The 15,633-nt window shown below is 28.1% G+C and overlaps 1 protein-coding gene across 1 annotated transcript in view; it reads left to right on the forward strand.

Annotated features, from left to right (window-relative positions):
- Nucleotides 1-15,633, forward strand: part of LOC126835443 (RYamide receptor) — a 49,446-nt gene that overhangs the window by 8,897 nt on the left and 24,916 nt on the right. The window contains exon 2 of the mRNA XM_050568034.1: nt 11,205-11,338. Within this exon, the coding sequence (XP_050423991.1) occupies nt 11,227-11,338 (112 nt within the window). The 5' untranslated portion in view covers nt 11,205-11,226. The remainder of the gene's footprint in view (nt 1-11,204; nt 11,339-15,633) is intronic.

Genomic DNA, 15,633 nt, shown 5'->3' on the forward strand with positions numbered 1-15,633 from the left:
CTAACGCAAAAAAAATTAAATACGGTTCCTATCTATCATTTTATGTTGATTTAATAAAAATAAATTATACATAAAACCACGAATATAATATGAACCGTTGCAAATTCTACAACTTCTTTGGCGTTAAGTATATTAAAAAAATTAAAAAAACAATTATTGATATCATTTTATATTTTGGTTGATAAGGCATATCAGTTGAACAAATACATTATAGCTATCTTAAATCCTTAGTTGCTTTCAAATTTTTAAAAACAAATTGACATGTTCATTATTAAACCTTTATGACCTAATTTTACTTTTATAAAATAGTTATTTATTTATAAATTTTATAATTTAGTGTTGAATTGTGCTCAAAGCACACTCAGTTTGATCTTCAGAATACTTTTTATACATACGAGTAGCTTAAGTCAGGTTTATATCGCTTTTTACAATATTTAAAACGTGTAGGATATAAACAAAATTATTTTGTAAGTCTATAAGTATGGCATTCTCAGCATTATAGCGTATTATGTGAACTAAAGGGTTATTTAAATATTTATGTGAGGCAAAATTTCGAATTGAGCATTTTAATTTTTGTATTTTACAAGCACTAAGTTTAAATAAAAACTTTGTGGTATTTTTTGCACACATAGTACTGGGTATACATTATTTTGTAATGGTTCTTAAACGATGCCATCAATTGCGATTTGAAAAGGAGACAACAATGTGGTATATTTTTACCGCATATGATAAGTTGATATAAAACTTACAATAAATAATCTGATAACCCGATCGATAATATTAAGTCTATTATAAAGAAAAATTCTATCTTACCCATCATAAAGAAATAAAGCTTCTGAATGACATCGTTAACTTTGTTGATGATCATTACTAGTAAGCTTGTGTTTACCATTGTAGACAGTAGAGGAGCTCTATAAAAAATCTTCGCTAGTTTCAAGCGACTAAATAATAAAAAAACGTTGTTTAGGTATGTCAGCATTTAATTTGTTTTATTTTACTGTATTAATAATAAAAACTACGCCACACTGAGGAAACTCATATAAAAGTTCCAATAATAATTAAATTTAAACAAATTTGATTAACAGTAAACTGAATAGGAACATATGTTGGGAAATGTTTAAGATGCCGTTGACAGGTGTCTTTTAGATAAATTCGTCATTATTATCAACTAGTATTGTCCAATTAAAACACATATATTTTAAAAGAGTGACACATTTTAAATATTTTATGGTCATATTATTCTTATAGCATAAGAAAATGACCTAAAAATGAAAATCAATATAAGTATTATTTTGGCCTTAGAAAAATACTAAGCTCGAGATACATTGGTACGTCAACCCCACAGCCTCTTAGAAAAGCTGAGAAAAGCAGTTTAAGTATATTTGAGAGATAAAATCTCAGCTCCCATGTCACACCCAAACAGGGAAATAGAGAAAAATATATAACGATGATCTGAAGGAACCATTTCAAAGACCGGATATTCTAAAAAAAATGTCAAAGAGACGACTCTCATGTGGACAGGACATGCGTGGAGAAAACAGGTGACTTTAGTAAGGGCAACCACCAAAGAAAAAATTACCGGTAAGCGGCCTTTGGAAAGATCCCGTCTACGATGGGAATATTGTGTTAAGCGTAATGTGGAAAAAATTTAACCCGATTACAGTGGGGGATAGCAAAAATCAACAGGGAGAAATGGAGAGACACTTGTTTGGCGGTATGGTGTTAATCACCGAAAACCCAAAGAAAAAAAATTATTGTTAAATTACAATAAATACTCGACAATATTAGACAGACAGCTGGCATATAATCGAAATGCTTTATTGCTTTTAATTTCAGAAATTTATGTTCTGTCGGCACGACAATAATATCGGTTTTATAGTATAATACTTCCAAGAGAATCAATCAAAATAACTGTTATCTTTGTTTAGATTTCTATTCGAACGTACGTATTCTTCCAAAATATAACGAAAATTCAATAAAAACAACATTAAATGAAATGGATTTTGCTATTGTAAGCTATAATTTTTAATTAAGATTTTTAGTGTCAAAACCTTGTAAGACACTTACTTTTAAAGAATATCACATATTTGGAGGTTGAAATACAAAATAATATGTAGAGTATAATAATTTCTAAAGTTTACTCCTTTAGTGTTACTCAAAAATTAAGATGTTGTGAGCAGATTTATTTTTATATAAGTCATAATATTATTTTATTTTATCTAGTTTCTACATTGATAGAATTCAAATTTAAAAATCCCATTTATATCTTTATTGATTTTAATAGCATACACATTTTGTGTGGCATATAATAGATATCGATCGAGTTTATATGTTAGTATAATATAAACGTATTTATTTTAATGCAAAATTTACCAAGATTTTTGAAAATATTTACTGCCTTATTTAGGGGGTAATTAATACGTTTTAGTAAATAGTTTGAAACCTAAATCATGTATTTCAATACAAATAATACAATTATGTTCTCGATAATGAAGGAATTAAATTTAGATTTTAAAGACAGGAGAATTATGTATAACCTCTACAAAAATCAAAGCGAAGAAATTACAATAAATAATGAGTCATCTAGTGCGAAAATACGTAGAGGTGTAAAACAAGGGTGCCCACTTTCACCATTTTTATTCAACTGCTACATAGAAAAAAGTATAACGGAAGTTAAAGATAAACTTAACAGACTTGGGATTGGAATCAAAGTGGGTGGTATATTGATTCCAATGATCCGGTTTGCAGACGACATCGTATTATTAGCAGAAACAGAGCACGACCTTCAGTGAGCCCTGGCAGAAATGCAAATAATTATAAATAGGTATCAAATGCGTATGTATAAATTCAGGTAAAACAAAAATTTTGGTTTGTGCACGTGAACCCACAATTAACGCAAATATTTATTTAGAAAACCAACTTATTTCCCAAGTTTCTAGTTTTAAATACTTGGGAAGTTTAATAACATCAGACGGAAAAAGCACGCAGGAAATTAAACAAAGAATCGGGCATGCAAAGGCAGCTTTTATCAAGAAAAAGAAAATTTTGGTTTCGAAAAAAATTAGCAGAGAAATTAAGTAGACATTTTTAAAAACGCTTGTATGGAGTGTATGGAGCGTTATACGGCTGCGAGACATGGGCCATTAATGAAAAGGAAAAAAGATCCCTTGAAGCATTTGAAATGTGGTGTTGGAGACGTATGGAGAAAATAAACTGGACAGAAAGAGTAACAAATGAAGATGTACTGACCCAAGTTGGAGAAACAAGATCCATAATTAAAGCCATAAAGCGACGACGATGGGACATGATGGGACACGTTTTACGCCATGGCGAAGAATTGCATCATACTATAATAGAAGGTGCAATTGAAGGACGAAAACCACCAGGAAGACCAAGAAACTCGTACATATCTCAACTGAAAAATGACGCAGGGATTGATACTTACGCCGGATTAAAAAGACTTGCTGAAGATCGTGATAAATGGAGAGCGAAGTTAAAAAACGTTGAAACCAACCTAATATATGTTGAAAACAAAAAAAAAATACAATTCAAATTATACCTTCTAAATTCAACATAGGCTCGTGCATTTTAATCATTGAATAGATAAATAATAAAATCCATGCCTCATGACAAACTAATAAAAAGAGCAAAAAGTAGTGGGCTAATAACATTTTGTTTGTGGGGCGCCAGATGGTACAAATATAATATACGAAATCGCATTTAGTACTTTGACAAACACTTTATGTTTAATACCAATAATTCCAAAACAAACTTGTAATTTTACCGTTTAGAATTTTCCAGTACTAAATACAAAAGAATACTCACTGTTAAAAAGGTATTGAACAATACAACCCCTTTTTTGGGTTCACGTTGAGATAGTAACTTAATTTATTGCATTCATATAATAATTTAATTAATTTGATACTGTTTTGGTACACGTGAACCACGTAGATTGTTGGAGGGTTGTTGTATAGAATCAACTGAACAAATTTTCACCGGCACAAGCATAATAAAAAATTACTTATAACTAGTAATTATTATATACTTATAAAACAGACATATTAGGCTACTGCCTACTATAATACATTTTGTTGCTTGTATCGGTTATTAATCATGCAGCTCCAATAATTATAAACTTTAAGGAAACCCGAATCATAATTTAGAGGTCCTCTTTATTTCGGAATTTTAATTGCTATAATGTTATATATTTACGAGAAATTCCTATTTCTTTATATTTTTCTTTCCGACTAGTTTTTGATTTTTTAAGCCCCTGAGTTTTTCGTAATACTTTGTTATTGATTTTAAATAATTACGCGGATAGACAATAATATTTTATATATTTTAATTAATATTACGCCTACTTTAAATTTATAAAATCATGTGTTTTTAATAAAGGTTGCATTAATTGGTTTAGCATTAAACAAAATAAGTTTTCTAGCCATTTGCCCCAAACAAAAAAAAAAAAAAATACATTCACATAGAAAAAACATTTTATGACTCTAAAACTGACAGTCGAGAAAATTATTCTCGGCTGTCAGTTTTTTATAAGAACGAAAATGTAATCCTTTTCCTAAATCTCCATCTCACAAACCGCGTACACATAAATATACATTTACTGAGAAGGGTTTAAATATTTTATATTTTCATAAACTTAATTATTACAAAACCTTCTCATCTTTCAACTAGCTTCAAAAATACTTCCTGTAAGTCCTGTCACACGGTTAAAGCGAAAATGCTGTTGAAGTTTTTGGTAATCAAACTTTAATAACTTATCTCTGAGAAATCCTATTATAGCAATTCACTGTATATTTCATTATATAAATTACTGTTTACTATATATAAGTACCACATGTTGTGTAGTTTGAACATATAATAAAGTATGCTTATTTTCTTTTCGCGTTTATCAAGTTACACAATACGTTTTTTTATTCCTGATCAATCAACCACATCAATTACACGTATTATTAAAATAACACAATAAAATTACTACTATTTGTTATGTCTATTTTTGAACATTACAGCAAAATAATGAGTAATAGTTTAGGTATACTAAACTAATATACATAGTTACTATATTACAGATTGTATAAACTTATACTCGTATAAAGGGTATTCCAATAAGAGCTGTGTGTGAGGTATTAATGAAATTCTTGATTTATTTGAAAGGCCCAAGTATGCTATTTTTTTTATGAATTATGACATCGTTCAAATGTCCGCCGCGGCTTCACACGGTGGCATGGAACAGAGAGGTTGAATTTTCAATAACTCTGCCGCATAGATCCGGCTGAATTTGAGCGATGGCTTGGGTTATGTTGACTTTGAAGGCATCGGTCGAATGCGGCTTATTGACATAGACTTGCGACTTCAGAAAACCCCAAAAGAAAAAAATAGCTGGGTCAAATCGCATGATCTTGGTGGCCAATTCAAGTTACCTCTGCAAGAGGTAACCATACGCGGCGTCCGCTGTGTGGCTCGTAGCGTTGTCCTGTTGGAACCAAATGTTGTAACCAATTTCTTTTGATCCGAATTGAACCATACGGACGTGGACGCGCTACTGATAACAGTACTATCGGTGATGATCAAACTTATTTTAAATAAAATCAACAAAGTAATATAATATAGCAGAGGTCGGCAATTAGTTTCTAAGGAGGTCCGGATAATTTGAAAAAAAAATTGAAAGTCCAAAAAATACTTAAATTAGTTAATAAATTTATTTATTTTTGTAAAAAAAAACACAATATTAACAGTAAAATATTTTTGGCGGTCCATATTATTTCCCCTCCGCAGTCCGGATTCGAACCGCGGGCCGCCTACTACCGACCTCATTTTATTATAACTAAGTAATAATTATAAAATCGAATTTATTTTTAAAACTAAAATATTATCACGATTAAAAGTTTTTATTTAATCTATGGTATTGTTATTTTATCACGCTAAAATGTACAACATATTTAACTTTTCTTTGTTACAAGTACCAGATTACTTATATTTTTTAGATTTTTCTACAGATTCACTGAAAACCCCGTTTTACAGAACCTATTTTCAGTGTTTTCTGTAAATAATTTTCTTAAATTTACTGCAAATAGAGTATTAAGTTTCATTCGATGAAAAATAATATTACCAAATCATTAATAGTTTAAGAAACTATAACTTAATTGTACGCCAAACCTTAAATTTACGAGCCGAAAGTATTTCAAAATAACTATTTTCGGTAACATTGTGATATTATTGGGGCTCTAACTATACCCAACAATCTATTCAAATAGTTTTGATTTGGAATGCACTACAAATGCGAAATTGATTAAAACTGTACGTATTCATTGGATATTAAACTAATTTACGGTTACAAGTACAATAACGTAAATCTTAATGACTTTTTGTTTAGTTAAATTAACAAGCGTTACAATAAAACTATCAAGTATTATTACATAACTAAAAATGTCTGTAAAGTAACAGTTAAAAAAAAACATCAGGCTGAAATTGTTATCAATTACGATGATATTAATTAACTGTTGTATATTAATAAAATCGTTTGCAATATTAAATACAACTGAAAAGCCGATTTTGTGTAGTATTTGTCCATAATTATAGTAGAATAAATAATAATATGTGTATTAAACCAAAAGGAAAATTAGTATAGGGGGATTATAAGGACGTATTAGTATTTTAAAATCAACAAATATTAATATAGACAGTTGACTGACAAGCTTAATAGTATTTGGAATGTAATTCGATAAAATAAACATCCCCTTAAAAATACATTAATTTGCTTTATGATACTATAGTATTTATAAAAAAGAACGAGTTCAATTAAATTAGCCATTATTGTGCAGCAAAAAGGGTAGTTTTGATTATAACATACTTTTCTAGTATGGTTTTTTTAATTTAAAAAAAACAAGATTACATTTATGATCATTTTGTACACCAACTGCTTTGACCTAATTTGTACAAAAACAATAGTTATGCCTTTAGATTGTACGCTGGCTGTATAAGTTCCAAATTTATATATTTTTATTCATTATTATTATTATTATTATTTGAAACTTATGCGTTTCATTATAAAAAAAATTACTGTTCTAATGCGGAAATAATTACCAAGACTCAACTAATGTGATGGCGTATCTAATCTAGAATTTAAAAAAAAAACATCTATACGGGTTTTTATTTGTAACTATAGCGTGTACTAAAACAATAAAAAAATATAATAATTTTCTTTTAGGCACTAAATATCGTGTAAATAATATAATTCGGCCAGGGTTAGAGAAAAATCAATCGTCTGTCTTTGCAAACATAATATTAATTTTTTATTCTTCATTCGAATTTTTAGTTATACTTCCAATGTACCCAAATATATTGTAATTAGTACCCGGCTTATTTATATAGTTTAACATTCTTTTCTCGCGAATACGATTTTTTTTTTAAGGAATTTTTTACAGTAAAAGTTAATTGTATATCATCACAATAAATAATGGCAATAATGATATAAATAGAATATATTGGACATAGGTAAAATGTTTCTGTTTTCGGCCAAAATAAATTAAAATATATATGTGTTTCAAAAACGACACAAGTCAATAAATTTGTGTTTTTGAGCTAACACTATGGTAATAATTAGGTATGCAATTCTTCTATAAAAACCATATTTAAAATTTTTTCTTTACTTCTTGACTCGTATAACTATTAAAAGTTAAAACACATATGCAATATTTGCAATATATGTCATCCTCTTAAAACACTTTAGTCTTTCAAAATCATTATTTTTTTTAGGCCACAAATGTCTTCTACTGCTTTACGCTTACAGGCGGAATTAATTCGATTCGGGATATTTAAAAAAAATGTATAAATGGAATTCCGAGTACCAAAAAATAAATAAGGGGATCTTAAAAAATATTAGGTAGCAAGTTATTAATTTATTTTAGATGAAAACGGCGACGTCCCATGGATGAATATAAAAAAAAATTGTTTTTATCAAAATCGAAATAACAATAAGATTTATTATAGCGACGATATTAATTTATACGTTTTCATTAGTTATTGCGGTACCAATAATAGTATCCCTTTTTTTCTCCCACCAAATAGAGATAAATAACTGACCTCAATGGTAGGTTTTCTGATGACGTGTCACATCTAGAAACTTTGCAAAATTATTTAAAACTGTTCAGATCTAATTTGTATCTATAAAATATATAATGAAAAAGCTGATGGAACATACAAACAAATAGGAAAAAAATAAAATTGTAGAAAAAACTGTCATAACGTGCTAGAACTATTACCCTATCTCATAATGTACTGCTAATTATAAATAGAAAACAACGATTTTAGCTACAAATCCTCTGGATATCTTTAGAAACGACTTCTTAATTAATAGAGGTATAAACCATATAAGTTTTACCTATATAAATTACAAATGTATTATATAAAGTAGCTGAAATAAAATATTTATTTTAAAAGAATATTTGTAATAAAGACAAGTAATTATTTTACAGTATATAATATTTATTAATTTTTAAAACCTCTAAATTTATCTAGTTTATTTTATCAACGAAAGCTTCTACGTAGTGTATAATATTACTTGCGGTATTTATCATTTATACATGTCTAAAGAACATTTAATTTAAATAATAAAATGACCAAGGTATATTAATAATCATTCATAATTATTATCCATAATAACTAAGGAACCCAAAAATTCATCGGAAAACAGTTGTATATAATACGATTGAATCGTTTTATTGCTTTTGTATTATTCATAAATATTTTATGTTTCTTTGATGTGTAAAACGCGATTATGATTTATAAATTATTAGTTTTGCCTCTAATTCATAAATAGTTTTACCATTTAATCGAAAAGTAAAAAGCATAATTAATATTATTAATATTAAGTAGGAAAATAACTTGGGACTTTTCATTTCACGTTATTCGCGTTTCAATCTACAATAGTTAGTACACAACCCAAATTAGCGTAACCATATTGTTTTATATAAAAATGTTTAAAAATAAAGCTATATTCTATACTAGTGATATTTTACCAGTAGAGTAAGTTAAATTAGTTTAGTGAATAGGTCAATTACTCAATTAAGTATTGAATCGTTCATATAATAATTTTCTAGGTATAAAAACAAGTGCTCATACTCAAAATATTGAGCGGTTAAAATAACATAACGTCGTTGCCACGAAAAAACCTCCTATGTGCCAATTTTACGATTCTGAGGTTTTGGTATCTCTGTATACAGAAAAAAAAAGCTATAATAATTCATAACATGATAAAATCTCCAACGTACTATCAATCTCCATTGTAGAATAAATGAAAACTAAAACTTCCTATGTGTTACTTACTATAAATCGTTTTACACGTTTCAGCGTCTCCTGAACAATTAGGTTTTAACACGTGGGAGTTTTTTTTTGCGACAACGACGATAAGTCTAATAGCTTGATAATAAATATGGTCAATCATCATTTAGTTATACTTCCACAAATTCGTGTTCACTAAACAATATTTTCAATGCTTTTGAAGTTATTATCCATAAAAACAAAATTTGAATTCATTTCCCGTTCGAAATTAATTATTAATTTTTTAAATAAAACAATTTAACTCATTATTACCTAATGTTGTTTCATATTTAAAATTTCAACAAAGCTTAGTGATTTCTTAGTGGTCTTACAATTAGTTTATATAGAATTTTAATACGATTCTTTTTTAAACGGTAGTCTCGAAAAACCAACATGTTATATTATGATAATATGTAGCCGAAAACTATCGCAATACCAAATAGTTATATTAACTATTGTTGATAAATATTGGAAAAGATATATATATATTAAGAACAAATATATTCGATTCAAATATTTTTTGTAGTTTTTATTCGTTGGAAAATGGTTAATACTATTATTAATATGTGTATACATTATTTATATCATCGCTTCACTAATCTGAAATAAATAACAAATTATTGTTGTTAATCTATTTAAATATATATGAAGACTTTCATGTTGGTTAAAAATTATAATCTGATTAATTTATTTAATAAATTAATATCAAGCACTACAGTATATTACAGATAATATTCGAAGGAGCAGATATAAGATATAGATTGAAACATATCTAGTAAAACTAGTTGGGATTTTAAAGTCGAAATTGGTTAAAAATACCAATGATATTAGTAAGCTAAAAGGAAATTCAAGCATGCAAAAATGCGGAACTATAACTATTATGAACTATTATAAAAAAAACAGCGATGTCAGAAAAATTAGGAATCTATAAACAAGTGAATTTTTATTGTGTATTATTTTTTATATGAAACATTGTCGGCTGTTGTGTAAGTCCTATAGATCCAACTATGGAAATTTAAAAATATTATTGTATCATTGATCCTTTCAGACATCAGTTATAGGTATAGTTAAAAAATATTATGCTACTAAAATCCGTTTAAGAGGGATATTTTTATTTCAACTCTATACATTTTTTCAGTCAAATTCAATATTCTGAAATGCATACTATTTTGTTATTATTATTATTTTGTATTATTAGCTCTAACAGCAAAATTGCTTATCTGAATATAACAGTTACAGAGTAGTCTTACTGTTTACAAAGCAGCAATTAAGGATTTAATTAGGACACAGTAGGTTTAAATGGATTTGCAAGTCTACTAAATACAGCAAAGTTTCTTAGAGTGTTGCAACAGATATCTGCAATATGCTGACTGCTGTCTAGTATATAAATACTTTGGCGATACTTTGGCTATGAAACCAAATTTATGACTACAATTATTATTCGCAAGTTGAATTAGAAAACCATAAATAAAAAAATTAAATATTTAAGAACCATATCAACGAAGAAAAATAATCAATGACCACTAGAATATATTTGGTAATCGCACGCAAAAAACAAAATCCAAATTAACTAATTAATGTGATCATTGATCAACCTAAATTAAAAAGCTATCACCGAACAAGGTTAATTATTTTAATTTTATTATAATAGAACAATAGAAAATGGGGTTTTAATTTTACCATTTAACTAATTTATACTTAACTGTGTGCTTTAAGTTCTCTTTTATGTATCTAATATCTATGTAATGATAAGTATGCTGTGTCATTCATATACTATAGCAGTCTGTGATTATAATACAGTCTGCATGTTTTATTAAAAATAAAGTTGTGATAATATATAATATGTATGAATAATTATGTTAAATATGTTTTAGGCCTAACAGTTTACCAACCAGCATGGAAGTGGACTACGTAGCTTGTGATATTTCATCAGAAATCGGAAATCTCACAAACAACATATCTGCATCATTTAGTTATTGCACCAATCAGACTGATATATATACTGAAGGTGAGTAATTAACATGGCTATCATTAGTTTTAATAAATATAATGCATAATAAACATATTGTAACAAAAGACTCGTATTATACATAGTCACTTAAGAAGCGACACATCTATCTCATACAATTAGTTATGACGATTTAGTTATATTTGCAAATAACTTTTTTTGACTTCAACGATAATTGGGTAGACATCGCATGGCCGTATTCAAGAGGGGGTCCGGGTTCAACCCCCCCCCCCGAAATTGTATCGAAAAATATTTGTATTACCTTTCCTTTATGTCTTTTGTTCCATTTTTTTTTTAAAGTATTCCTGAAAATGATGTAAAAAAAAGAAAAATTTTTTGATGTAAGTTTTCTTTTAACTTTAAAGCCTAAAATAGAATTAAATAATAATAAATACGTGATATTATCGTTATCGTCTGCTTAGGCTTATGGACACGCCAATGAATTTTAGTTTTTTTCGAATTTCGTTGGTGTACCTTATTGGAAGACGTCAATAAGGAGGAATACATTACTTATACCAAATCAAGCACTAGAATAATGTCTAGAATTAACAAACTAATTATTTTATTTTGAATTTAAATAGTAAGAATTTTACTGAGCAGAGAAACTTAGTACAATTATTTCGTCTGTAGTTAATTCCGGACCCGTACAGCTGTATATAATTAAATTATTATTAATATTTAAAATAAATTACTACATGTTTTGCTTACCGGTTACTTCGTATTAGGGATTGTATACTCGTTTCCAAACCACCTATGAGGTAGAGTATTTGGCTCGTTTTTTTTAATGTGGTGTCTCCATCTACGATGATGCTCAAATTGTATTTACTGTACAACCACCAGAAATGTGTGGTAGGGGCGTTTCAAGCAATTGTGAATTTACGCATAGATGTCCATCCGGGCATAACTTAAGACTAACTTATGACTAACTTGAGACTAACTTAATGACTAAAATATCCCGGTATCGACAGACTGAGCGGCCACACAACAGACAATGGTGGACTTACGCATCGAAGCCGATCCGGGCATAACTTAGGACTAACTTAATGACTAACTTAAGACTAACCTAATGACTAACCTAATGACTAAAATATCCCGGTATCGACAGACTTTGCGTATAAGAGAGTACGAAGGAGGTTATCCAGTAGGATCACGGGATAGATATTGGTAATTTGATTTACAAAAAAATCTTGTTGGTGTACAAAATGTTGTTACTTGATTAACTGGACGCAAATTTTAAAGTAAGTAATTAATTTTTACTGCGCAGAAAATGTGAGGGGTTTATTAACTATAACGAGAACGACCACAACGCGAAAGTGAGAAGTTACAAACGAAAAAATTATTAAAGTAGTTTAGTTCAATTATCTGGAATGACAATAGTGCTAAAATGTGTAAATTTACTTAAATAAATAAATTATAATTGTGCGGTTGTCCAAAATAATTTATAAAGGGAGAATTGAGAATAAAATGGCATCATCGTACATAGACCTAATCCACACAGTACTTGACATAGTAGAAGAGAGGGGAGGTAACTCAATTGTTTAGATATTTTAGCGTAGGTACGTAACTACGTATCTTTATTTTACTTCCAAGTGAGACCAGAATATATTACTCAAAAATGTATTGATTTTGTTGAAAAAAATATTTCCAAAAATTACACTCCCTTTTTATAAATTTGTCTAAGGAATACATTACTTACACTAAATCAAGCACTAAAAAAAGATCTAGAATTAACAAACCAGTCATATAAAAAAATGTTTTTTCAATTATTTTATTTTGAATTTAATATGTAATAATTTTACTGAAACTTAAGTACAATATTTCGTCTGTAGTTAATTCCGGACCCTTACTGCTGTATACAATTAAATTATTATAAATATTTAAAATAAATTACTACTTGTTTTGCTTACGGGTTACTTCGTATTATTTATACTTATTAGGAAATTTATGATCGATCGCCACATGTAAATAATTGCACTTGAATCTAAAAAAAAAAATTAACATATTAGTATATAGTATTTAGTAATAATTGGATTTAAACTTTAGATTTGATATCTAAATTATTATATATTAAGAGATTTCTACACAGCGTGCTGGATTTTTGCATTACCTACTCTGAAGCCCAAATTCGAAATCGCCCTGTTAGACTCACAAATACTTAAATGAATTCACCAACTTTTAAAATTCCAAGTGTTCTTATAAAAGTTTACTTTTTTTTTTTTAACAGTTATTATAAATAACAATGAGAGAGAAGAACATATTGCTGTATTATGTTACGTAATATAATAACTGTATGTGTTCGAAATATCTACCATCAGGTCTCCAGGCGAACCCCTTTTTAGTTTTTGGTCGCCTTCGGATTTTTTTTTTAAATAGCTTGAAGTTACGTCCGTAACTTATGGTAGAACTTGACAGTAATGTTTAAGTCGTTAGAAAAAGTAATTGTTTTAACGTAAAATATATCTGCAGAACGCTTCGACACAATGTATATTGTTCGCTGAAAATATTAAAATCTAAGTATTGACTTTTAGTATACTATCAATATACAATTGCTACGTCTTGTTATTCAAACAACAAGCAAAAGTTAACATAGAAACGAATTGTTTTCAGCATTTAAAAACTCACATAGAGTCAGCAAAGGTTTGCAATTTTGTGTTCAAGGAGATCCTATATTATATTATATTATATATAATAAAGGATATCTTGGATACAAAATTTGCTTTACATTATTAATATTAATTTAACATAGATTGAATTAATTGACAGAGTAATTGTGGTTGATAGAAGGGTGTATATAGTAGCTCATTCAGTACGCACATACGTTTTATTCAAACAATTATTTATTATAAAAATAATCTTGATCAAAATCATGTTAGCGTACAGAACTAAAATTTGTCTCTGTGGGTTATCTATAATATTTATAAACAATGGTATTAGATAGAAATTGTAAAAACAAAAACGGATTTATACAGAAATTACAATCGTAATAAATAAATTTATCAGTAATTAGTAACTACATTCAATGAGAGATGTATTAATAATACAATGTTTTTTTTTATTAACCCTTATATATAAAAACTGATATGGTTCTACTTAATTAAAATCCTAAATATTAATTACTAGTTTTATCTTTAAATAAAACCCCTCCCAAAAATGAGTGCTGGATACGGCCATGAGACATCGGATAGTGAAAGTTATAGATAATTATGGTTTACCCCTTATCTCAAAGGTAACCAAATATATGATAATATCAAAAAATCATCGTTTAGGGGAGAAATTAAAAATGATCTCATAAATAAGTCAAACAATAAAATATTTGCCTTGCATAACAATAAATGAAGATTGGGATAATTCACTAAAAATAAAATGCAGAATCGAAAGAGCCAGAGAAGCACTTCAGAGTTGAAACTTGGACGCTAACACAGACAACAAAGAAGACAATTAAAGCTCTTGAAATATTATAGATAAACCGTATTACCAATCAAACGTACTGAAAAAATTTGAAAAGAGAAAGAACTTTTGAGAAATATAAAAGTTAGCATGTTATCATATATGGGACATATTATGAGGAATAATCAACGATACAAATTACTTCAGCTAATAGTACAGGGAAAGCTTAAAAGAAAATAATTGTGGGGAGAGATACTTTGGATATCACTCGACAGAAACGAAATTGTTAATAATATGATACCCAACACCCGAAACGAATAGTAACTTAAAGAAAAAAAAGATAAAAATCGTATTAATCGAATTTATATCGGGACTGAATATCGTCCCTACTTCCTCAATATACAAATATAAGTCTAATGAGTTTGCCACTTATTTACAAGTTATAATATTAAATCGAATTAAGATGTAATTTCCGTTTCATAATTATGTATAATTTACAATTTCTACAAAATGATCATCTAAATTATCAGAAATTATCGCGGAAGATCTAATGGTATGAACGAGTCAAAGTTTATATTTTCTTTTTGTATTTGTATTATGCTCTTTATGTAACGCCATTTGATTTCCCGGAATATTACGTTACATTAAACTAAATGATCACATATTCATGTTCTATAGTCTTCTACTAGAAACCTGTTTTGAAAAAAACACAAATTTTAACAATGTGTTTTGTGAGATAAAAAATATTTCTTTGACATTTAATATGGTTTATTGGTTTTATTATGATATAACATCGAATATGCGATATAGACGTGTATAAACATAACTAATCACTTATCATTGGCTGGTACCCAAATCATTTAACATAATTTTAAATAATCGGTACAATTACTCAACATTGTTCTGTT

Source organism: Adelges cooleyi, unplaced genomic scaffold (assembly GCF_023614345.1).
Source record: "Adelges cooleyi isolate 19-005CV unplaced genomic scaffold, UGA_ACOO_1.1 ACOO_flye_CR_arks_rails_tigmint_CR_PRNA_23, whole genome shotgun sequence".
NCBI classification, from domain to species: domain Eukaryota; kingdom Metazoa; phylum Arthropoda; class Insecta; order Hemiptera; family Adelgidae; genus Adelges; species Adelges cooleyi.